This window comes from Pygoscelis adeliae, unplaced genomic scaffold, assembly GCF_000699105.1.
Source record: "Pygoscelis adeliae isolate BGI_AS28 unplaced genomic scaffold, ASM69910v1 Scaffold318, whole genome shotgun sequence".
NCBI lineage: Eukaryota > Metazoa > Chordata > Aves > Sphenisciformes > Spheniscidae > Pygoscelis > Pygoscelis adeliae.
The window spans coordinates 1,431,950-1,458,223 of NW_008825430.1; the positions used below are offsets into that span (position 1 = coordinate 1,431,950).

Consider the following 26,274-nt stretch of genomic DNA (forward strand, 5'->3'; position numbering starts at 1 on the left):
AGGAATGCTGTTTCTAAAACTGTTCTTACAGCATACCCACTAACTAGCATGTAATGTAGTTCAGTAATGTAACACAAGGTCGAAGTCAATACAAGCATTCAGGCCCTCAACACGTGCAGTAGTTTGGAAACTACAAAAGAAAAAAACCATCTATCTGCTGCCTCCTGTGGGGTTCTCTCTGCTTACAGCCCTCATGAGGCATAATCTGCGGTATGGAAAATAATTTACCCAGGAATATCATAATCAGAATTTAACAAGTTGCAAAAGACTCAAATGGTTAATGGTCATGATGAAAAGCCATCTCGATGGAAAACTGCTCAAAATAGATTTCTTGCACTTGTCTATCTTCATAATTAATAATTCTTCCTTGGAAGTTTCTCCCCATTAACAGGGGGAAAAAAATATTTATTCAAGACAGAAAATCTGACAGCCGTGTCTGGCCAGCTATTGGCTCCCCATTTGACTTGATGCGCAAGAGAACAGTGCTCACAAATGTTTCATTCACAGCTCTGACAAGGAAGCCTTGTGTCTAATTTAAAAATCAGTAGAAAAGTCTAATCATGCCAGAACTTTGATTGTACTTCAGTGACTGGAGCAGAATAGAAACAATGGAAAATGACACCTCATTTATTCAAAACAGATCTGTTGCTGTTTTGAAAACTGTACTAGCATCTACAATGTCTTTCACTGCATACACATAAACACAAGCACGAAAAATGAAATGTACTTCTGTGTATCCATCTGACAGCTAATGTCAGTAAAACACATCCTGTGAGATCGACCCTCAAGCTCAAGCTGTTTATGAAAATGAAGTTGCTGCCAAAAATTTTACAGCTACAAGCCACAGCTTCTATAAATTTAAAAATTGTGTTAAATTTGATAAAACAATAAAAACAAAACCTAGGGGTCAATAGTTGCCGCATTCCAAAATTCTTCAAGGGATTTTGTGACTTTGTTTTTCTCGTAAGTTAAGGACAGTAAGCACTACCTAGTGCTTTTAGATAATGCTTTTTCCCCTAATAAAATCCCAACGTGATGGCCTGTAAAATTTTACAGATGATATGCCATGATGTTATCTTCCTAATCCAGACACAAAAATGCTTAAAACGTTAAAAGTTCCATTGCAAAGAGTGGATAATAAAAGTTCCCAGAAAAAATACCCTGTCCAGCATATCAATCTGCAATACTGTTCTTTCATTAGCCCCATGTTTCCATTTAACTGTTATGACTAATGTCTTATTTACAAGTATATACTTTGCGCAGGCTAGTTTAATGAACCTCTCCTCTCATCTCGTCACTGCAGCGTCATGAACTTTCCATAGAAGAGTTACATTTCTTGACATGATTGACAACATCTTTGTTTGTGGATGTCTATCAAGCATAACTTTAGTTACTTTACAAATGTACAGTAGTGAGTTGTATCCTTGCATTCGCCTTCTGAAAAATATATTTAAAGATTAAAAGGCTTTATAATGGACAAAAGATAAACAGTAGAACTTACCATCGTAATTGTAAACAACTGATGGATTCCTGGTAGCTTTGTAATTATTTTACTTTGCATTTCTGGCAATCGCGGATTCAAAGCTAAACTAGGTCACGGGTAAGAGGTGTGATCTCATTGCATTCATTTACCTATTGTCTGCTTCAGAAAACTACCCCACCTTTCAGGAATTAACAGCTTGCTCAGAAACTTATGAGTCACAACTGGCACGGTCACGTAGGGAAGTTTGCATAAAACAGCTTCCCAAATATCCTGTTTCTAAAAGTGCTTTTGAGGCTTTAATATCAAACTGGCCTACTCAGAGAAAAATAACCCCAGGATTATGAAGTGCTCCTTGGAGAGGATAGTTTTACCTTTGATGTACAATCGAATGCTTGCGGAATCATTAGTGTACAACTGTGAGTCACTTTCTAATATAACTGCTACAAACTATTACTATGCTCATATATAAATAAACATTTACATACTGCCACAGGATGTGACATTGCAGCGTTGCCAGGTCACTGGTCTCTTCCTCCATCCGCAGTACTGATCAGCCACAGGTTTGTTACTCTTCCTGTGTACACAGTACACTCGTCTTGACTGAAATCCACTCCCACAGTCCACGCTGCAAGGCCTCCAAGGGCCTGTCCGCCAGTAGACGTCACATGCCTCTGAAGAACAGTTTCTTCTGACAGGAGATCTGTGGAGGAAAAGAAATGGCGGTTAAATGTTTACATTTGTGCTAAGCCTTTATTCACAGAATGATAGAACCGCTGCTGGAAGGGACTTCTGGAAACTGATTAGTCCACGCCCCCTGCTCATAGCCCAGTAAATTAGACCAGGCTGCTCAAGACCGCCTCCGTTTGTGTTTTGCGTATCTTCAAGGACAACCTTTCTGGATAACCTGTTCCAGTGTTTGAGAACCCTCACAGTAGAAGTTTTTTCTTATTTAAGTTGAATTTCCTGTATTTCATTTTGTGCCCATTCATCATGCCTTACTCACAAGGAAAGACAAGACAAGGCCCTGTTTCTTTAAACCAATTCCTTAATCCTGGAATAGAACAAATGTTTTACTTTTAGGAAAACTTAACTGACCCTGAAATGTTGCATACTGGATGCTGCAAGTGCTTCATGCATAACCTCTCTCCTGAACACGAGTGGTATTTCTATGCTGACACCAAACCTCCTTGAACGGTTGAAGCTGCCAAAGTGAAATCCTGGCTCTTAGTAGTAAGTGGAAGTTTCACCGTGTACTTCAGTGGAGCCAAAATTTCGTTGTGTGTGCAGCAAAAATGCTTTAAAATGCTCACAATTCAGAAGCAGTTCTATAGCAAGAAATACGAAGGGCTGGGTGCAGTAATGGAGAAACACGGTAACAATTCCCTTGTATGTACTTGTTACCCATTTATTCCCTGCTCTTCATTGCCCTACCTACACACTTGGTCTGGAACAAAGTTTTGTGCCCCCAGACCCTCACGTTCCGTTTTAATTTGTCTTTAATTCAGCCTTTTTGAGATTATGGTGTTTTACAGAGACTGCCATCCATCCACGTGCTATAGCATAGTCCCAAGCGAATCTGCCTGATTAAGATTCTGTGGAGGTGTATAGCCTGTACTTTTCATATTGAAAGGAGTTGTTTAAAGACAGTAAAACAAATTAACAGAGTTCTTACAAAGAATGTGTACCTTGAAGTAAAAAGTCATACCTTCTCAACCATTCAGTTTTTACATACCTCAACAGTACGTACCAAGAGGCAGAATGAGATCTGTTTATGCAGAGAAGTACACCTTATTTCAGTAACCATAAAATAGTAAACCAATTTACATGGTCCACAAAATAAGGGCCAGGAAAACTCTTATTTTATAAAATTTGGGCAGCAGTAGACCAGAATAAAAAGTAATATCAGAAGAGACCTAGTTCAGCAGTAATAAGAAAAGTTATGGCAGATGACTCCAATTTCTACTTTCTTTTTGGGAATCAAGATTCTCTCACTCTATTTCTAGCTTTGCCATTAGCACAGTGGAGGACACATCAAATCCATTACTCTCCCTGGGTTCCTGAATTCATCCAGTGTAATCAAAGGCATGGCCTCCTTTCCTTGTGTTTGGTACATAAGAATTTGCATATTTATCCTGCATTGACAATCCCGTAGCTTTAATTTGTTCGTCTAAAGAATCTAACTGGTACTGCTTCAAACCGTGTACCTCTTTCTTTCATCACAAGAAGAGTTTGGCACCAAAGATCCATTACGAAGTTGACATATAAAGTGACGATGCTGTAAACCTACAGGGCGGCCTACACAGCGACCAGAACACTAAAAAGTGAGAGAAAAGGGTGAGGGGAAAGAAAAAAAAAAAAAAAAACAAGTTAATAACAACAGAATCGCCCTTCTGGGCAGTTACCCAGTTACACAAGCCAGCCATAATGCTTGGTCTGTGTTTCTCCTTCTTCAAATATATCACACCTCAGTTCGGGTAAGGCCTAGATATTTTGGATTCTCTGTGCACAATTTTGCCAAAATACTGACTTTCCTACCTAATCATAAAGCTGAATCCATTGTCTATGCTCTCATCCTTTCACATCTCTAGTGCTACAACATTCTTTCTGTAGCTCTGACAATCACAAACTTGCCTTGCTAACACCTGTATCAGAAATGCGGCAACAGCAATTCTCTTAATTCATTACTTGGCTCATTGAATAGTAAATACTGTGTTAATAATTATAAAAATCATATCAAAATGACCACAAGTTTACTGCAGAAATGAAGAAACATAGAAAACATGGGAAAGCAGATCTCTGTGAATTAAATATTGTGGCAACTGCTGCTGAAGCACATTCATATATCTTTCTTTGGGGACTTCGCAAGTACAGCTATGCAAACTGTGTTCTTATAAGACTGCGATAAAAGCAATATACTAGCTTAAAAATGGAATACGTAGTAACGGATTAGCTTATAAAATATACTGAAACGAATACTCAGGTTTCAGATCACGTCTTCGACAAATAGAAGTAGCTCAGACATCACAAAATGAAAAAAAACCAGGATTTGTAATTCAGTGGTCTGAAAGGTAATTACAACTACTGCCACATAGCTCTTCCTCTGTGCAAGAGAATAGGTGTTCAGCCAATGGTGTGACGAGACTGATGCACTTTTACACCATAAGGACTTTCCAGACGAGCTCTGTAACTCACCTGTCCTTTTGTCTGTATCGTCCCCACTGTACACAAATGACCCGTACAGGGTTTCCTTCCCACAGGACGATCTCTGTGTGTACAGGCGTCTGGTAGCAGTGCCAGCACACTGCCATTGGCTTTCACTTGTTGACAGGTTATTTGTCGATAGCGAAATCCATTGCCACAAGATGCAGAGCACTCAGACCATGGACTAGTTACCCACCTACAGGACGCAGAGACAATTTTATAGCAACTACGAATGCACTGCAAACTTGCTGGTAGTTTGCAGCGATCTGTTTGCAAAGAAAAATCAAAAGACCTTGTCATTGCAAGTCTTAGATGTGAGAAAAGGTAGAATCAGCTTTTTCAGTTGTTAAGCAAGATCTTACACATTTGGTTAACTGATGGTAAACTTTTTAGCAGGGCCTGTTGCGACAGGACAAGGGGGAATGGCTTGAAACTAAAGGGGGGTAGATTGAGACTAGATAGAAGGAAGAAATTTTTTACGCTGAGGGTGGTGAAGCACTGGCCCAGGTTGCCCAGAGAGGTGGTGGATGCCCCATCCCTGGACACATTCCAGGTCAGGTTGGACGGGGCTCTGAGCAACCTGATCTAGGTGAAGATGTCCCTGCCCACGGCAGGGGGGTTGGACTAGGTGACCTTTAGAGGTGCCTTCCAACCCAAACTATTCTATGAGTCTGTGATTCTATGACTTCTAAGACAACTGTGGCTCAACATATGCTAACAGAAGTTACAGTGCTTGTTACCCAAAAGGTTATATTAGGTAAACCCTACAGACCCTGCTGGATTTAACATTTCAGAAGGAAGGACAGCATACTTTTCCGTAACTAATAAAATGAATGGTACTGATTTAGTTACTACTAAGGTGAAGGGTGTCATAACTCATCCAAATTTATTACATCAAGATCTTGCTAGATAATGGCTAAAGCAGAACATGTTATTTATTGATTAGAAGTTGCAAAGATTTAGTCTCTCTTGGCAGCTAGGAACAATACTGGGGAAGCAGCAGGTGGTAATACAATTTATTTGACTTGATCTTTTCATAAATCTAGGCTAGAAATAGAGAATGGGACTTTATGTGTAGCACAACTGTGATAACAGGAAAAATATTCTATTCTCTTTAGCAATTATTTCATTTTCTTACAGTCAAACAGTTTATATCCATTCAAGGAAGATTAATCTTTTGCAGTCTGGACCTTTGTCTTTTTCTCCCTTTTAAAGCTCAAGTACTTTTGCAAACATTTGGTGCAGTGCATGCCCAGCAAGTCAGCAAGGCCCAAATTTGGCAAGCACTTAAAGCACAAGTTAAGTACATGCTTAAACCCTTGTATTTGCTTAACTGTCCTTCTGTGCTGTGCTAGAGAGAAGTGATTAAACACATGCAAACCGCTTTGAATAGTAAGGGCCCATGACCGTACATCTAAAGCCTTTATAATTCTATGGATACTTTCTAAAGAGCTGCCTTGGGATGAGAAGATCGTGCAGAAATCAGGAAGTGAGGAAATGGAAAGGGAAGTCTGAACATGTTGCACTTCCCTCCCAGGTCAGTGATCACAGGGAAGGGGGAGAGTTTGGAGGCACTAGGAACCAGGCACAGGGCTATTTTCCAGGCATCTGGGATGCGCTTCCTATATAGGAAGCGTGGAATACTTCATGAAAGAAAAACAATTTGTATGTTAGCATACACTTATAATTCAAGGTAGAGTTACTTAGGTTAGTATACACACAACTCCCTTCCACTGGTAAATTCATAGAGCCAAATGAAAAGCAAAATAAATCTAAGCATTTTAATAAGAGAGAATTTAGGTCCCAGTCTGTTTAGCCATATGGAATAACGGATTGGTTTTTGTGGTGAATAGTCTGGGTCCAGTGATAATCAGATTGTTAAGTCATGCACTACAGTCCACTGAAAAGGCATGACCTTGCTCAGGGGAGTACCGGGCCCTCTAGCATCCTCCTAACTCTGTCATCTGCTCTGAATGGCTGGATTTTAAGAGGGAAACCTGCAACTGAGTCTGAGTGTTTCAAACTATTAGTTCTGCTTCAGTATTTTTCCACTGGCAAAAAGTTTGCTTGTTATGGGCTGGCTGGAGTTCAGCCTCACAATTTAAGATGATCTGGTTTTTTGGCCGCTAATAATGAAATATAAACAAATTTCTCCTGATATTTATCTGTTGCTATGTTTTCTGTATTTAGAACAGAGTTTAGAACATACTGGCAAGAAGCACTCCCACAATGTCAACTAAGGTCTTAACACTTCTCTCCGAACATTTTCCAGTGAGAGACAACTCCAAAATGTGTGCATGACTTCTCATCCCTCACGGATTTTTACATTGCTGACAGTGATGGCCAAGTCTTTTAAGCAACGGAAAGCACTTGTTTTGAGGACTCCTGTGGGATTTCCTGCTAAAAACCTAGAGCAACGCCTTGTTGAGCTGGAATGCTCAGTGCAACTCAAGAAATCTAGAGGTAAGGTTTTGGCTTTTGGAACCAGATGTTGTGGTATACTTGCCTGTGATATAAAGATTTTCTGCCCCAAGATCACAAGGTACCCCCGTTGATCCAGTGAGAAAATTGGCGGGGAAGGACATGCAAGGAGCGTGACACTGTGGTGAGGAGCATTAGAGACAAATGAGGCATTCCACAGTAAACATCTTACTCGGAGCTCTGCTGGCACGGAAGGAGAGGAGCTGAACACAGATTCCACTCAGGAGTATCCTGGCTGCTCTAAACATGACGAGTTTTCTCCCAGGGCATTGGCACAGATTCCAAAAAACGGGCACATCGGTGCCTCAGGGAGACCTCCAGCTTAGCTTTCAAGGTGTTAGTGTGGCAGCAGCAAGACTTGCTGCAGCAGCATGGAGACTTGCACAGATCTCATTTATTCAGCTGAATCAAGCGTTCCCCTACTTGCTTGTGATCCACTGTCTCATGCTTTAGGGTTCATGATGATGTAAAACCCGCATTTCAGACTCAGAGTATAAACACAGAAACAATTTCAGGAGGTTGTGAGTGCATTTTAATACACATAGAGCACATGGAAATAGAGGAGAAAGGAGTTTACCTGGCAGGGCAGTCATCTGTGTTGCACGACTGGTAAATAATCACTGGCTTTTGCAGCTCTCTGCATAATGATTCATTTACTTTCTGCTTCTCTGCGTTCATGCACTGTAGTCTTCTGGAGCGGGTTCCCGAATGCCCACAGCTAGCAGAGCAAGTGCTCCATTCAGCATATTCCCATTTATAATCTAAGAAATGTAATTGAAACTTGTGTGAGAGAGGCACTATACATTAAAACTGTGTCACATTTTAATTGATTTGGCAGCATATTCTGTAAGCTAGATAGATACCACATCCTCTGTAGAAAAGCAAATATTTCAGCATGGTGAAAAGGGGCCAGAAGCCAAAGTAGAATTTAGCCCTACTCAGCTTCCCCTCAAGTTCAGCCCTTACATATGAACACGAAGTTCTCTAGAAGGCAAATGGGATCAGCATATGTGCACGTGAAGGGCAGAACCTGGCTCACAGTAGGAACTGATGAACTTCTTTTAAAACTTTCATAACATTTTTATACAATGAGCATTAAAAAGAGGAAACTGTAAATCAGGCTCTCTAGGTTTCCTGCTGTTCTACAGCGAGTATATTCTGAAGAAAACTCATCTTACTCCAGACACTTCACATAATTTCAGGTTTTAAGAGAATCCTGTACTAAACTATAGAAAAGTATTTAATGCATAAATAATCTGCCACCGAGGCATCTGGCAAGATGAAAAAGGAATTTTGTTTTAAAGAGCATTTTATATAAAAAACCAATCACCTCTAACAATTACTACCTTTATATTTAGTCACAATTCCACACTTATCCCTTCCCCCACAATTCTTTTTTTTGACGCTTGGTAAAAGATGAAGTACTATGCAATGTTGACAGATTTTTATGTGATCACAGAAAGAGTCAGATTTTTCTGTAATAACCAAGAATAATTGATAGCTACCAGCTGTGTCCACAGGCTCACTCTTCCAGCACATAATGAATTCTTTAACTTATTGTTTTTCAATGTTTCCTTATTACTTCTGGGTTTCTTAAAATAATACAAAAGGGCCTTTTTCAAAGTAGAAATAGTTAAATTTACTGACTGCAACTATGATGGAGAGACTGTATTGTTTGTTTAACTAGGATGATACTGCTCAGAAGTGCCCTCAATATGCCTACTGTGCAAAAACCACCAAAGGAGATTTTGCAGTCTTACAAATGCATGGGTATTTCAGTGATGAAACATTTACATAAGCAACAATCAGAGTTAAAGCTCACGACTAGAAAATGGAATCTCCCCAAAATACTGACCAGCCTCACTGGAAAGGGTGTTGGGCAACCAAAAGGCGGTCCCGCTAAAGACTACAGGTGGATAGTTCAATACCTGGCCAGACCTGTTCAGAAATTCTAACTTTAATGAGATCTGTATTAGGACCAAGGCCTGGATACATTTTTTGATAAACTCTATTAGGATATTTTCTGATTCAGTTCATAAATATTTTGATTTACTTTTGATTTAAAAAATGAACATTTTGATCATAGGTATGTTTCAGAAAAATTACTTTGTAAATGTAACTGACTCCCCAGCCCCACGCACACAGAACCATTCTCGATCATAAAAGTAATCCACTGGCAGTCACTGAGAGTACACTTATACACAGCGTGCGAGATTTGCAAGATCTGATCTTACAGCTCGAGTCCTTTGCACATAAACAGTAAGCCAAATCATATGGATAGGATGATAGATAAATCACATATGAAAACTTTCAATTTCAACAGATACTTGGTTTTAAACCTGATTTGCATTCCCTGGGTATTGGCTGGTTAGAGAGTATTTTTTTTAAACTGTCAAATGGAGTTTGGTGCTTTGCTGCCAGGGTCTTAGTAGGATCCAAGTTCCTAATTCTCTTTTTTAAAAGCCCAATTATAATGTAATTGATTCCTAAGGCACTTTAAATATTTACAGACTTTATAAAATGTTTGCAGATGCAGCCTATTGTCCTGCTGGTGCATAGGTAAGACTCTTCTCAAATGCAACTGTAATCCTCAGACGCACATTTTATAGCCTACTAATGGAAACGCAGTTTTGTGCGAGCACATTACATTGGAGAACATTACAAAACAGTCTTGAAAACTTAACACTGAAATTGATGTGAGTGTGCCATAGTACATTCATATGTTTAAGGGTGACTACAATAAGATGGCTACCGCATCATTGTAATGACACTGGAATATGACAATTACATTAAAATTGTTTTGATTATAATTGAGAACTTTCCAAAGATGACCTCAAAATCAGTTTTGTTTCAGTTTGGTGGGCTATCATGGCAGCAATTTGTATGATTTGCTGAAGGAGAAATTAAGAAAACCTGCCTGATTTAAAACTGTTTAAGCAGCAAGACACCGAATCAGGCAACGTTCTCTCAGCTACGCAGGTAAGAAATGAGGACCCCCCTGTGGTATTTGGATACACATTAATTCCCATATCCAACTCTGAGTATGGACATTGTCTATTGACTTCAATGGGACTATTCACATATGTGAAGTTAAACATGTATTTATGAATTACTTTCTACATACAAAAGCATGTTAGGTTTCAGGGAAGTCTTTACACAGTGAAAGAAAATGTTTTAAAATTTAAGAATTTGTCATATAATTTTCAACAAACCTTCCTTCTTGACATTTACCCAAACTGACATTGGTTTTGCACTAGCTGAAGTCCAACATTGGAATTGTCCAGCAAATTGACCAGAGTTGGTGTTCACCTCTAGGATACGACCCCCAACCAGGGTTCGGTATTCCAAGGTCTTAACTTCCTCAATTGGACTATCTCCGAAAAGCCAGTGAACTGTATTTCTGTAGCTGGGCAGCACCGGGCAACCTGAAAATCAACAGCATTTTAGCAGGTTTTTCTAAACACACTGAAATGTTTGTGAATAAGTACGTATGAGTGTGTGATTCTATGTAAAAGACCTTACCAGTCTAAATAAAAACAAGAGTATGCATAAATTCACTGAAGTCCAAGCTACAGCCCAAAATCCTGACTGCCCCTTCAGGGTTATCAGCTGTGTAAGCTGATGTATACTTACCATAGTTCTTTATATTTTCCCTTTCAGTGAGCTCTTACAAACTTAACTCCTATATGAATGAGGGGGGGGGGGGGAACAAGAATTTAAATGGAACGAAGATTTCATCCCAGACTACAATATGCAAATAGGTTTGTACTGAAAGAATTTCTATCTGTTTTGGAAAGGCGTCATAAACACATTAAATGAAATTGCTGCATTTTCATTCCACAGGCACAAGCAGGGATGGAAACAGAGGTATTCATTTAGACAGAAAAAAAAAAACCCCAAACATTCTAGAGCTCAGCTGAATCCCCTCCCATTGTTTTCAAGTGAAGCTCAAAGAGAAATTACGCAGCTTCAGTCTCATGGTGAGTCACCTAGACGGTGCCTGAAGGGTCACCATTTTAAAACATTTTTTGAAAAGATGAATCAAAAAATAATTGTGTGTCTTACTCTGAGGCTCCCTCCCTGATTACAGAAAGCTGACATACGGTTAGGAAATCCAGAAGGTCACCAAACCCAGACTCTTAGGAATTACAGTCACTTTCTCCACGGGGCCATCTCCATTTTAATGAAATGAATAAATAATATAATTCAAATGACAAAGCAGAAAAGACAACATACCTATTCTTAGTGGATCTCCAGGTACCACACTGACATTTGTACCAATTCCAGATGCCATTAGGACACGCTTTCTTCTGCTTCCCTTTGATAACAGAGTGTTATTCTCTATATATTTTTGTTCTGTAACACAATGCATAAGATCTCTTCTTAGCAAGAATTAAATCAGGATGCTAAAAAAAAAAATGTATCAAAATATCCAACATGCTAGTTATGAAGCAGAAGGATAATAGCGCTTTGGAATTCTTTAGGATCAACTTCATTTATGCAGTTAAATTGTCTGCCTAACAAATATACTTCAGATATGTAAACAGGGAAACGCAGAAATTATTTATAATGTTTATGCAAGTTTCTAAATTAATCAAATTTACTGATTTATTAGAAAAATAAGCCTGTAACAGTGTAAAAACAAGATTTACAGGATGTATGATGTATTTCCTGTTTCTCATTACAATGTTATCTGTGATTTCATTACCAGTCATTCACATACAGAAATCTTAAGAAAAATAATTCTCTCAATGGAATCAGGCCAAGTCCTCTGTTCCATTGGATGGAATTGTAACAAAGTGCTACAACAGAAAAAAAAGAAGAAAATCTCTTAAAATCTCATTATGCATAGAGATAGCATAATGTATGCAGAATCATATGCCTATCACTATAGCAACTCCTCCTCCTTATCATATGCCAGACAGAATAACTGCCAGAAGGGTGGGCAATCTGTCAGTAACACACAGTTCTTGCCACTTAGTCAACATTTCTGTTGTAACAAATGTGCATAATATCTGTGTTTCTCCTTCCAGAACGGTTTAAATCTTTTGTTATATTCTAACTTCCGTGGGTCACTTTACATCGGTTCAACGTTTTTCCTCCGTGTGCAACGTCTGTACAAAGCCTCCTGCTTGTCTGCCTAAACACAGGGACAAAAAAGTCTCCACAGAACCACGGTGAGGCCAGTCCCATACCGGCAAGAGGCTAGTCGCCTTGTCAGTCCTTACGAACCTTTTTTCGGAAGGCTGCACAGATTTTGCTCTACTGCTTGACTGCCCCAGGTCAGGCAGCAGCAATCGCTGTAGCGAAGTCCAAGAGGCTGACACGATGTTGCTTTAGATGACATCGAGTCAGTGCAATCTGCAAGTCCTCCCATTTCATTGCAGTTTTGCACAGCCAAAAAAACTGCAGAATTTGGCCCTCTCCTATCCACTCAAGATTTATTTAAACTAATGTCACGCGACCAGGAATAGAAACGAAGTTCAGACTCTTGTGAGCAATCTTCCCTGTCACGTCATTATAATAATATTCCTCTCTGGAACATCTGAAGTTTTGATGTAGTCCAGGAAAACTGAAACCAAGAAGGGAGCTTCAGTCTACACTCATCCTCACACAGAGGCTCCTATTATGTCTTTGGTACGTCTTCCCTGGCCAACAGATCCAAACAGCTACAACCTGCCCTACACATGTGTGCCTAAGAAAGCAAGCTTTGTAGCAGGATTGGCCATGTTTAACCGCGTTGTTCTTCGTACAGCAAAATGGTGAGAAAGTTAATCTCTAGAGCTGAATGATCCATTTATTGGAGCTATTTGCAAGGCATGATTGTATTACACAGTATTACATTATTAATCTACTTACAACAGAGTCATTTAAATGGAGTTTTTCTTTACATTTTCTATTCTGAGAGTTAGCAGTTCATACTCAGAATTTTTTGTACGTTTTATTGGCCTCTATAATTACAAAAAAAAAACCCAAACCCAAACCCAAACCAGCCTTTGCTTTCCATTCACTGCATTTCCCTGCAGATTTTCTGAATAACTCAAGCCTGCTTCCCTAGATAAAAGCACTGGGAACAACGTAATATGACAGTGGATTTAGTTTTCTAATGTGTCTTCTGGTTTAAGGGCTGATATTTGTTGCCTGGAAGCAAGAAGGTGGAACAACTTTTGAAGGTCACAAGTCAAACCATCTGTACCTAGATCCACTATTACAGGAAACACAACATAGAGAACAGATCCCAGGGAGTCAGATGCAGTCAAAAATTCCAAGCTCATAATAAAGTGTTAAATATCCCCCCAACTATTTTATTGGTTAAACTTCATAATCGAAGTGGCTCACTGTTGTTATCAGTAAGGAATTCTCATTTAGCATTTACCAGTTAAGTGGAGAACAGACGCAGCTTCAGCTTTCCCGAGAGCGTTAGTTGCTCTGCAGGTGTATGCTCCTGCGTCTTCATAGGAAACATTCCTCAGAAATAAAGAGCCATTCAAAACCAAGAAAGAATTGATTTGTAGAATGTCTTTCTTCTTAAACCATGTTACATTTGGTTGGGGAACACCTTTAAAAAATACAAATAATTAAAACATTTATTGAGAGAGATAAACCATACTTTTTATATTGCTAACTGCTACCGTAACATCCAAGAATCGGAAGTTCCTTTGTCATTTCACAGATAGCGTAAACCGAAGTAACAACATTGCAGCAAAACAAGTACTTCTTCCACTCACAAAACTTCTCAGTTCTGAGCCCAATTAATAATTCAGCATCCCACTGAGATTAAAGCTTAAGCACTGTAAGGCAAGCTCACAGAACAGTTTAAAAACTGCTACCGGTCCTACAAAAGCAACGTGCTCATGTGTCTTGCTACTGAAAGATGTGACACCGTTAACCCCGGCCAGGACCAATTAATGTAAAGATCCGCACAGCATCTTTTCATTCAACCTGCATCCCAGAATATATGAAGGAATTCAATTTCTAATTAAAAATAAAGAGAAAAAAGAAATAGAGGCAAAAAATTTTTCTTGAAGAAAAAAAAGGATGTATTTATCAATTAGATTAGAAAATACACGTGGCCAATTTCTGCCAAAAAAGCTCCTGAAAACTCCTCCAAGTAGCAGATGTCATATATACAACTTGTAACAATGCAGCGTGAAGGAAAAGGAACGGAAAGAGTTCTGTTCACAGCTAAATGAGGGGCACAGTTGTTAAACAATCTCATTTACCATGTTACAGAAAGCCAAAGGTCTATCATCGTTCCTACTGTAACGCTTGAACTCTGAGAAACTCAGCATTTGCAGATAACTTGTCATTCTAAATTTTAATCAATGAATGACTTTGGACATCTATTTTTAATTAGACGATTTTTCCACTGGCACAGTACCACATCTGTGGGAGGACTTCTACTGTTTTATTTTCCTCAAACATTTGCCTTTAAAAGACATTTTGCAAGTTGGCAAACCAGACACTTCGCTGCTTGTGCTCTGGTTGGGCTGCCGCAGCAGAAGTGCTCTTTCAAAGCTCCAAATTCCTAGATAAATCACGGGGTAGGTCAGACATACGTGGCACAGTGACTTGCCGCGGAGGTGCCCAAAGGTGCAGGGCACAAGACAAGTCAAGAGCAGTTAAACTGTCTTTCACCTGAACTCCGTTTTCTCTAAATATATCGACCAGTGCTCGCTGAAGACTACCAAAACGGGTTCTGCTATAGAAGCTGACCTGAACGTGGGACATGTGGAAGTTTCAGCCATATTGAATGCTAATTCAGTCTCCTCTCTTCACAGATCATCGTGCAGTATTACTTTACAGATGATGTCTTCATGCTGTGGAATAGCCTTTAGGAACAACTTTAACATTTCAATCACTGGCTTAGCACTTCCAATGCACACCTCAAGTTTTTCCTTTACTGTAATAGGAACCAGGCATATTTTTTGGAACCTGCTATTTCACTGAAGAAAAAAGCTCCCCCCACCATTTTGTCTAGAAAGACAGCGGAGAGAAACTCTTCTGCATAATCACAGATTTTATTCTAGACAATTTAGCAACTGTTCAGTACTTTTAAACTCATGAGATTGTGTTTTACTGAATAAAAGCACATAAAACAAAGTACAGATCTGCAGAGTGCACAAGGGTCCAAAATCCAGGCTGTTTTTCAAGTTTCCAGAAGAAGCTTTATGCCACTTTGAAAAATCCTTTTGGAATTAGGATGAGGTCTTGTTTTAAGGGTCTTTTTTCCATTTTACCCCAGCTTTCTGGCTAAAGTCTATCATTCTCAGACATATTTTTCCTTTACAGTGTACTTTCCATGGCCATTCAGGCATATATACTTACTATACAGATGGGCTGAGGAGGTGTTGTGAGGATGCTGAGCTGTTTCAATCTAAGGCCTAGAGGTTTGCAGCCAGACAGCCCTCACTGGCACCAAAATCCTGCAGACCAGTCAGAGCCAAAAATAAGCCAGAAGCAGCACGGTTGAGATGGGAGTGAAGTCAAAAGATTTAACGTCAAATTCCACAAAACACCCTTTGGAAAGCTTCAAATTTAAGCTTTTAACCTGAGCCTCTATCAAGCTTCAGCCCAGTATCTCCCTGTGATACAGTCCTCCCTCTGCTCTCACCACAGCATTCAGAAATGTACCTCATTCCTGGGATTTAACTTAAGTAAAATATTTCCTTCTTCCAAACTTGGTTTGTATCCTAGAGTTTATCCCGGAAAAATTGCCATGTCTCTACTCTTCTACCTGTGTCTCATTCAGAGACATGTAGAGCTTTTTAAAACCTGGACTGGAGTTCAGTTTGCAGAAGAAATCTGCAGAATAGCTTTGCCTCTCATTTTAAGTTCAAAATTGGGTATCTGTCACACACCTTAAACACCATTTAAGTTATAGCAAATAACTCCTCTTTCTTTCTCCACAGAGCTGTATACATTTCTCTTTAGGGGAAACAAGCAAGTAATACCACACACACACAAGTAAATCAGACCATTTCTCAAGTGAATAATGTGAATACACAAACATAAATTCTAGGTCTAAGGAGCAGAAGCGTGGACAGAGCCCTGCATGGCAATCCAGCAACCAGTCCAACTGAAACGCGCAGTGAATCCACCCAAGCAATCTTAGGGGTGCTGCCACTTACAGATAAAGTGGAGGGGGAAAAAAATCCATGAAAAACGATCAGTTAAATACATAATGGAAAAAACAACACTATTATGCATTATACACAGTTATCACACACTGTCATTTTTAAACAGACTTTATGCTATCTAGATGCCTCCAGGGTGCATCCATAAATGTGATCTGTTTGAGCTGAAAATAGTAGTAGGGATAATCACAACACTCCTGCATTGTATTTTACCTAAAACTACCGAGAAGTAAGATTTGTATCTAAGAGTTAATAATTTTTATGTGAACTGTATGCTGAGTCCCTCTGAGCTGGCTTCTTCACAACCATTTTGAGGACCCTTCAAGTTTTTGCATTTCATGGTTCCTTTTCTTTCCCCAACCTTTGTATTATGTGGAAACCAATTCACTATCCGAGAGTGAGCCTGGGAGATACTGGACCATCTGCTTAAGAACAACTGGTATTTGCAATCAAGCTCCTTCTGTGTCCTTTTTCAGGGGCTTTTGGTTAGGTTGCCATTAAGAGTATTAAGGCAAATCCTCAGCTTGAGCCCTGAGCTAAGGAAAAAAAAGGAAGATACCTTTCAGAGAAGAGTTCAGGGACCTATTACAGGCTGGAGTATAGCATGAAGGGAGGAGACGGGGCAGGACTCGGCACACTCTGCAGTCAGGACATAGCTGTGTACTAGAAATCAGGGGCCTCTAACCCTGCCTTTCAGGGGAACCCAAAACTGACGAGCACAAATGTGATATAAAGCTTTCGGAGTTGTGCATCCAGAGAGATGTGGTAGAGAATCTGGCCAGAAAAAAGTTTATTGTGTGGTGCTATCCCATCTGCTGATAGACACCCTAGAAATGGATTAAAGAAATAAAGCAGGAGAAAAAGACACCCCTTATAGTCCAGCTCCTTTGCATTCTTCGGCAAAGCAGCATGTACATTTCAACCTCTTCTGGACAGCTTCAGTTTATCTGTATGTTCATATTGCCAGTGAAAAATCCTTTTCTGCCGTAACTCTCACGAGAGACACTGAGTTCTTGTGCATGCTGTCATTTCTGGAATTCCTATCAGGAGAAACTCTTGCTGTTGAAGGATACTAAAAAAACCCTATTTTTAGGTGTGCATTTAGCCTTTTAATAGTCTCTGTGCTTAACAGTGCTTTGCATAAAACTCCTTCTCATAACATAGTGCACAGCACAACCCCAGCATGCAGTCACCATTTATACATTTCAGGTGACAAAGCTTCCGTCGTGCAGATTTTCGATGCCTTTCCTTTAGAAATTAGACTCCATATTTACTACTCCTGAGATAAGATTATTCTTCCCTACTGTTATGCAGCACTGCACACTGAGTTAAGTCTCATCCATCAGCTCTCGTGAGAAAGCAAGCAAAGTATACAATTCCCACATTCCTCATGACAAGACTCTTCCAGTAGCACTGTGAAAAGCACCAATTTTCCTACACAGAAACCGCAGGACAGAGTTCAAGCATGCCATCAAAATGCAAGAGAAGCTCTTTTTTTCTAGGCAAATAGTTAAGGCCTAAAACCTGTGCTTTATCCTTTAGTATTCACGTAAATAAAACTTTAAAAGTTTTAAGTACTGTTTTCTTATCCAAGGAGAAACTAAACTAAGCAAAAATAAGCCAAACCACCAGGTGTTGGTGGTTTTTTATTTCTTTTTTCTTAAAGGTGACAAACTGAATGGAGCTGAAACTATACTTAAGTTTTGGGACATAGATGTAGGACTTCATGGAGGAGTTCGTCCTGTGCACAAGGTTGGATTTTACTGCAGACGCTTGACTCTCCTTTACATAAAGGTTGATTTGCACAGGGACTTTACATGGACAAAAATAACATTCACACTGTCTTCAAGAGCCTTTCCCATTACAGAATTGTAGCTGAAGACTATTAACAGAGATGTTTAAATGCTAATTACATTGATTTTTTAAAAATATTTCCTCCTGACTGTTATAATTTTCTGCCCTCTGTTCTGACTCAGAGAAGTTTCTGCTGTTGTCATTTGTCCTTTCCCAGACAGTTTTAAAATGTGTCTTTCGTTTCACCTTACTGTCCAAATTTAACGTATCTACACAAGCTTCTTTCTACAGAATGGCTGCCTTTCTGTATCCATCAGAAGACACCAAATCATTCTGGGAATGATTTCCTAGACCTTCTCTTCAGGAAAAAAAGTAAATCTTCCAGTTTGTAATCCTGGAAGGAAGTCATTCCCTATCTACTTCCAAGAAAATATTACTTTCAAGCTGAAGAATTCCTGGTTTGATCCCCAGCCAGTACAAAAAGGAGAAGAGGTAAGAGATGGCCTGTAGCCACCTTTGTTTCCTTCATACCCCACCTCCACGCAGATGCAGCTGAGGATGAGCCCCAAGGTATCGACTCACCCAAACTGCCAAAGGTTCAGAATCCCCGAGTGCAATTTAGATCCTGGTGATTCAAATGGGAGATCCATCACTGACATCAGCTAGTAGCAGAATCAAACAATCATATCCTATGGCTCCAAGTCAGGAAAGCACTTAAGCATAGGATTAAATCCATCCCTATTAGGGAATGCAATTAAACACATGCTTAAAATTAAGAATGGCTGTAATTGTCCTTCATGAACAAAGACGCATTCCTGAACTTGGGCCTTCTTAGTCTTAGAAAAACCCTAAAAATCAGAATCTTACTCCTGCAATGGATCGAAATCCTCTGAAGTTAAAAATTTCTACTATAGACCTAAATGGCTATAAAACTTTAAAATTAGTTTAATCTATTTTTCTGACCTCAAACATGGGTTATTTTCCACTAGCACCGGAGCAGCTCTAAAATACTCAATGTTCCATGAAAAAAATCATTTTCTACCGTGAGTGGCCCTGGGACAGCAAATGTTATGGAAAAAAACCTCCAGCTCCGGATGGGACTGTGAAACACGTGTTTAAAAAAAGAAAAAAAAAAAAAAAGGAATCCACACACTATAGGGTACCCTTAAAATATTCAGTGTTCAAAACGAAATTTCCTCCAACCTTGAAAGCCCTATGAAATATTACACACCATAAAAATCTTGGCCTACTAACTAGTTGCTTTAAAACATTGGATGTGTCTTCAGAAATTTTTCCCCCAGCTACGTAGAATCTCATAAAGTATTCTGTATTTCCCATTCAAGAGCAAGGCAGAACTGTGCTGGCTGAAATGACATTTTGCTGCACTTTGCTAAAAGTTTACCTGACTTCAGAGGCTACATTCGCATGTCATTGTTCAGAGGAAGCGATTCTGGGTCAGTAATATACACAATGAATGTCATCTGATTATTATTTATTCTACACTCACTAACACCTACAGTGGACTTAGCGTAACTTACAGTGCAATTTCTTTGATTGATACATCTTCATATTTTCTCCAGCAGAAGTCGCAAACTGCCTTTCTATTCATCTGAACTATGCTTGAGCAATCAACTTCCAGCAAACCCTAAAAAGCCTAAACCATGCCACTACTGAAATTACCCGCATGAATCTTGCCAACTTCACCGGGAATAATAGTCCTGGACAGAGAGCCAGCGTGAGACATTTTGGCACTTGGTACGATCCTCCAAGCTCCCCTCTGATACTGCCCCATTCTCTCGCAATCTTTCAAAGCTATTACCTCTGCCTTTTCCTACCAGCCGTGCAACAGCCACTCTTCCTAGGTGGTAGCAACATCTGGCAGGATTTAGATATATTCACTGACATCTGGTGACCTCCTTAGAGGGGTTCCTGAAGCAAGACCCCTTCCCCATCCCACCCTTGCTACAGCTCTGTCGGGTCCTCTTTAGTTCTTTGGCTGTCAGCTCAAAGAGAACTTGATCTTTTTTCCAGCTGCAGAAGTTTAAGGCTAATATTTTACAAAATCAGGCATTTAAAATAAGGCAACTATGTTTAGGCAACTAAATAAGAGGATCTGAGTTAAGTATGAACTCAGAAATGACTGCTAGACTGAATTCTGCAGTCGACCGCCAACAAAGATTTGGTTCATGTGCATTAGGGCAATTCTACAGTTCAGCACTGTTAACCAGAGACTGTTTTGCCCAACTGGTTAGTAATTACACTTTCACTTTACTGAATAGCCTGCTATATCACCGAGGACCCAGGCATTTCTGGTCGTAAAGTAGATACCTGCTCAGGGACTTGGAAAATATAATTTTATCAGAAATTGAAGAACCACACAGGAATTGCCATTCTTAGTCAGACCTGAAGTCCACTTAACTCAGCACTTTGTGTCCAGTGATGGGCACCTGGGGATGTGTAGGCAAAGAGTACTAAAATCATGGCATTTATTGAATGACCCGTCCTCAATATATCTTCCTAGCTACCAGAACCAGAGGTAGCACTTAGACCATCATGCTTGTTTCCTCTAATATTGCTCTTCTCTCTACCTTTTCTAGCACTACTATATCCCTTTCGAGATGAGGTTAGCAAGTTGCAAACAGGATTCACCACAGCTTTAAGCAACGGCCAATTTATATTTTATATACTTTTGCCCATTCCTCTGCCATTAGTTTTGATTTGCCTTTATGGACACCACCCAGGGAGCGTGCTGGTGTTCCCAGGGAACTAACCAGCATGACTCCACAAAGCTTTCTCTGAGTGGTAGTCATTCAGGTACAGCCACGTGCACGTCCGTATTGAAGGTTATTTGTTCTATATATACATTTATTCTGCAAATATCAATTCTGAACACCCTTTGCCCTCATTTAGCTATTAAACATTACCTGTTCACATTCTTTTTCAGAACTTTTATAAAAATGTTGAACATCACAAATCCCAGAAGAGAGTCTTGGGGCACCCTACTGGTAACCTCTCTCCACTGTAAAATTTGACCACTTGTTCCTTCTGATCATTTAATCAGGTACTAACCAACGAGCTAACCTCTTCTTTTACACTATGAGAATTCGTTAAACTTTGCCAAGGGAACTTCTTGACAGCTTTCTGCAAACTGAAGTAGGAAGTATCAAGGGAATACCCACATGCTTGCTGAGCACCCCAAGAACTCTATTAGGTTTTTGAAATTTTACCTTCCTCTAACACAATCCATCTTAACCCTTCCTGAATTAGGAACTTGAAGGAAACCCCTGCCCCAGTAAGGAAAGCTGGGAGACAAAGGGAGAAACACACAGCAAAAAAAGCTGTTTTTTCCCCCCACGAACTCTGTAAGCTATATCTACGTTAGCAAGTAGTGGAGGGCATCAGGAACGTGCTTGTAAAGAGACATAGTAGGTACCGAGGTCCCAAAACACACCCGATGCGTGTTTGGATGAGGGTTGCTTTGGACTACTTGGTGAATCTTGCCTGGACCCTTGGACTTACTGCCCGTTAGTATTTGGCAAGTAATAGGCATCGTTCCCAGGCACACCCTTCAGTTTAGTTATATACAGGGACTCAGTTTTCAGGTTCCCAGACTGTTGCTAGACACAAAGCAAAGCACAATTAAGCTTTTGAAGTAAATCTTTCAGTCCTTCCCTCTTATGCCTGATCCAAACAAAAACTCTAATGTAGATGCACTTATGAAAGTGAAAAGAAGCATAAGATCAAAAGATTTTCCTTTTATTATACTAATTATAAGTAGTGTCATTCCTTCCTCATAAAATAAATCTGTACTTACCCCTTTAAACCTTTGAAATCCACTACTAATATCTTTTAGAAAAACACAGAAAAAACCTAAAAGAAATGAAGAGCCAGAAGAAAAACTGCTGTTTTTCTTCACTGAGATGTCTTCTGAGGGCTTAAGCGTAGAAGACAAAGAACAGCATCAAAGTTACATTTGGAATAGCGTGGGTAAATGAAGGAACAGATGGAAAATCAAATTCTTGATTTATCTGGACCTGTTTCAAGTTCCAATACTGACAGCAAGTAGCTGGTCCATCTTTGTGAAACGTATGTGCAAAAAGATGACCCTGATTCAACAGGTTTCGTGTATTTCTCACAATTTTTTTATCAATATGTTATTCTTAGAGAGCCAAAATATATTCATAGGAATGAGGATTTGGAGGAAGATGGAGTTTCTACTTTTAAAAGCCTCCGTGCCAAGATATTTCAGAGATGCAATATAACGTATATAGTATAAACAACCCCAACCCAGTATATGTCCCTTCTAGACTCTCACCAGCAGGTGGCAGACAATGCACATTTTATACATATTTTTAATTTTTTTCCCCCATTTTACTTCAACTGAGAACTTTCAAGGTTTCACAATAAATTAGTCTGACAGTTTTAGTTTATTTTAGTATTAATCACAGGACGATCTTTTCTGCAAATACAATAAATGTTATCCAAGAGCTATTTGGAGCAATCAGTATTGATATTTATACCATGTGTGTTGATTGAAAAGCTCTTGGCTGTAAGAATGGAATATGAAGCTATCCAGAATGTTATGAATATCTTCTAGCATGTGCTCGTGTGGGAGCTATAAAAGCGAGTTTATTATAATTAGTGGAAAAATAGTTTTGTTATAAATTTAAAAGAGAAAAGAAATCGATACTATTAGCTTCAGCAGTTTAGCTAGCTTTTCTTAATCTATTCCTTGATGTTCTTCCATTTATTAGGATACACTGCTCTTTAGCACGTCAAAGTTTTTTTCAATCTGAATGTGATTTTTGGAGTGTGCAAGAAAGACTTTCAAAAGGACAAAAAGAACCAAATCAGTAACAATGAAAAAAGAAAAAAACGGTGGTCAGCTGGCTAACACTGTATGTATATTAAATGCATATTTATACACTGTATATTAAACTTCACGTCCTTTCCGTTAAAATCGTCAAACAAGAGCTGTCCTGCATGACGTGGCCTGATGAACCCAGAGCCCCTTAAGTGGAATATGTTTGGCTGTCTTCAGGCCTTGAATAATTAAAGGATGTATTGCACAGCCGTTAGCCAGCCTTCAGAGGAAGCTGGGAAGTGTGTCTTTCCTCACACCACCACCTTCCCTCTACCTTTCACAACTGCCTTTGTCAGATTGTTGGGTAGGCTGCTCCTGCCTCCAGCTGAAGTTCTGCTCTATGGCATGGTATTCTCTCCTAAATGAACCCTTAATTTACCGTTTTGCATATGTGCATAATTTTTATACGTGGTTCAGAAAGAAAATTCCTGAATAGGCCTTACGCTGGTAGACACAAAATGCAGAACTCAATATGCAGATTTATTCACTGAGAAAACTATGGTTTGAACTATAAGAAAGTATTATAGGTTATCCAGCCTATAGAAAAAAACCTCAGACATCATTGCAGCCAGGAAATTTAAAAGTAATTTAAGAATTCTGCTAGTGGCATGGCACTAATATTCTTCACACACACAGACACCTTATTCATTAGATGGTTCTTCTTATGGGGAACTATTTTGTGGGCCAGCAGGAGTCCAACAGAGCAGATGTATCTGCCTGACATGTCTGATGAGCAGAAGAGGACTCTTGCAGACTCACATTGTCTGCTTGTAGGAACGGAACTTTGCGTAGAAATATTAGTATTTTTTCTGATTCAAACTCTTGCTTGTCTGATAACTCCCATGATGTTTTATCAGCATTCACAACAAAGTTCTCGTCCTCTACACTGCATAGGGACATTATTTTTTGGGTCCCACCTATTAGACAAACATATTAGCATAAAGTGCTATCAAGTTCAATCTTCTAAAGTCAGTGGTTTATTACTTTTCATTAAGGAAAGGAGATCAGAAAAACTCTGCTTACATAATTTCATAAGTTTTTCTGCTTCTGGGCTTAGTGGCATTTTAAGACATGCAAGCTCTATTTTATTCACAAACAGTAATACTTCCTTGGCAATGGCAGGAAATAAAGCAATTAGATAAATCATTTTTTAAGTCAACACTGGTGTCTTAGCATAACTAAAGTTTGGCTCGTGAATATACACAATCCTAAAGCATTTGGAAATCTACAGTCCCATGTGAAAACATTAATTTATATTTAAATTGCTAACTGCTTACCCATCCTAACAATATTAATATTAACAGTGTGACATTAACTCTCTGCTGAATTGGAGATGTAGGTCAGTTATACATAGAGTTGCCAAACTATAGTTGGAAAATATTACTTCATCAAAGAATTCGCCTTGGTACAACAGTGAATAGCAGAGCCACATGTCCTAGTGTATGTCAGCCTGGCGCCACTATTGTATGCAGAACTATTTGCACATATATATATATATATATATTTCTATCACTACTCTGGTTCAGCATCAGCATGCTTTCTGATATGCACTCCCCCAGCAATACGAATGTGAACGGCACACTGACTTCTCCGAAGTCTCTCTCTGTGCTCTGTCGCAATGTTCATTGTTATTAGCACTTTCGTACATCTTCTTCAACACGGCACAAAAGGCTGACCTTAGCTTATTAAATATTTGACAGAATATTGCCGCTGTGAGTTAAATCTTACAATTTAAACTTAACAGATAGCAATGGTGAGATTAAAAAGAAAATACCTTTCCAACAAAGGACTAGAAAATAAAATGAAGCAGTGCGCTGCTTAATGCATGTAGCTTCTGATCAACATTAATGCTGCTCCACAGATGTTGAGCTAGAATATATCTATATGCTCTCATGGCTCGGCACTTTTCTTTATTTCCTTATTGCAGCTGCAGACTGATGGCTCTACAAGGTAAGTTTACTTCACTGTCAGGTTTAAAGTTCTATTAAGCTATGGCTGGAGATTTCATTTTCGGTTTTAACAATAGTCTAGACATATGTGCATCGCAAATAGGGCTAAGGAAAGTTCTCTGATGAGCAAGTCAGCTGGCCACGCTTGCTATTGCAGCAAGACAGTCATTCACTCTGGTGGGCTTTAAGCTCGGTAGTGGAACCTCAGACGACTTCATGGAAAGAAAAGTGCTTTTCAAGGAAAGTCTGTTTGAACATACACATGTGTGTGTAAATCAAAGTGACAGACAGAAAAGAAATAGGACTGGTGTGGGTGACATGCCTAATAAAAAATGACTAACGATCAATGATTTTCGGCCTTCACTGATAATTTCTTTCAAGGTGTAAGGTAAACTTCTGACTCCAACATTACAGGGGACTTCAGTGGAGTTCTTGCTTACCTTTCACTGGACATTCAACCATAATGTTTGCTCCGATTCTTGCCACGATTGTACCTCCAACAACTGCCGAGAGACTGCTGGCTTCCAGATTTGTAACATTTAACACAGAGGACAAGATGACAGGAATCTCTTTGAAATTAAAGGGATAATCAGTTTTAAAAGCTTTATTTGACTTTTAAATATAGATCCTGTATTTAAATTCGTTGTGTTTGGAACAGAATTCAGTTTGCAAAGCAGCAGCCAGAAAATACAGGTGGGATAGATACAAGCAGACTCAGTTAGTGCCTGCTGTAGTTTTAGAGCAACCAGACCATCTTATTGCTACCTGTTAAATCAGGCAGAGTTTCATGGACTGCCAGCAAAAGAAACTATTTTACGTTGGAGTGGGGATGGGTGCTTATATATATAAAAAAAAAAATAAAATACATGCCCGATTCTGTGGATGCTACAGCCTTACCTGCACGCAATAGCAATGATGTTTCCATATCAAAACCAAGGTCATTAACAACCAGGCATCCATATGTACCAAGTTCCTTTTGAGTAGGATTCTGAATCTGCACTTTTCCAATGGTGTCCAGGATCACCCTGCAGCATATTCAAGGAGAGAAAAGGGTTACTACCCCGGGACAAACCCAGCTGGATCTTCTTGCGAGAGCTACAGATACAGCAGCAAGACTCCTTTTTAGGAGTTTACCGTTCTAGACCAGCGCATGCAGTAACAGTTCTGCCTCCTCTTTGGCGACAACAGGGGAGCGCTACGCGATACATGCAAGGAAGATTCTTCAGCCCTTTGGAGGACAGCGAGTTTGCTACTACAAACCAGAATCCCTTAGGAACAACAGCATGAATAAATAAATCAGACTACCACAATTAAAAGTATTAGGCTTGGCAAGAAATCCATCTCTCCAGAGCAAGCTTGGTTTTC

The 26,274-nt window shown here is 39.4% G+C and overlaps 1 protein-coding gene across 1 annotated transcript in view; it reads right to left on the bottom strand.

The window, feature by feature from the left end:
• Positions 1-1,327: 1,327 nt before the first annotated feature.
• Positions 1,328-26,274, bottom strand: part of ADAMTSL3 (ADAMTS-like 3) — a 185,820-nt gene continuing 160,873 nt past the window's right edge. The window contains 10 exon segments of the mRNA XM_009330904.1: positions 1,328-1,437; positions 1,969-2,183; positions 3,688-3,797; positions 4,676-4,880; positions 7,743-7,926; positions 10,378-10,590; positions 11,402-11,521; positions 13,542-13,724; positions 25,350-25,478; positions 25,807-25,934. Of these exon segments, the coding sequence (XP_009329179.1) occupies positions 1,328-1,437; positions 1,969-2,183; positions 3,688-3,797; positions 4,676-4,880; positions 7,743-7,926; positions 10,378-10,590; positions 11,402-11,521; positions 13,542-13,724; positions 25,350-25,478; positions 25,807-25,934 (1,597 nt within the window).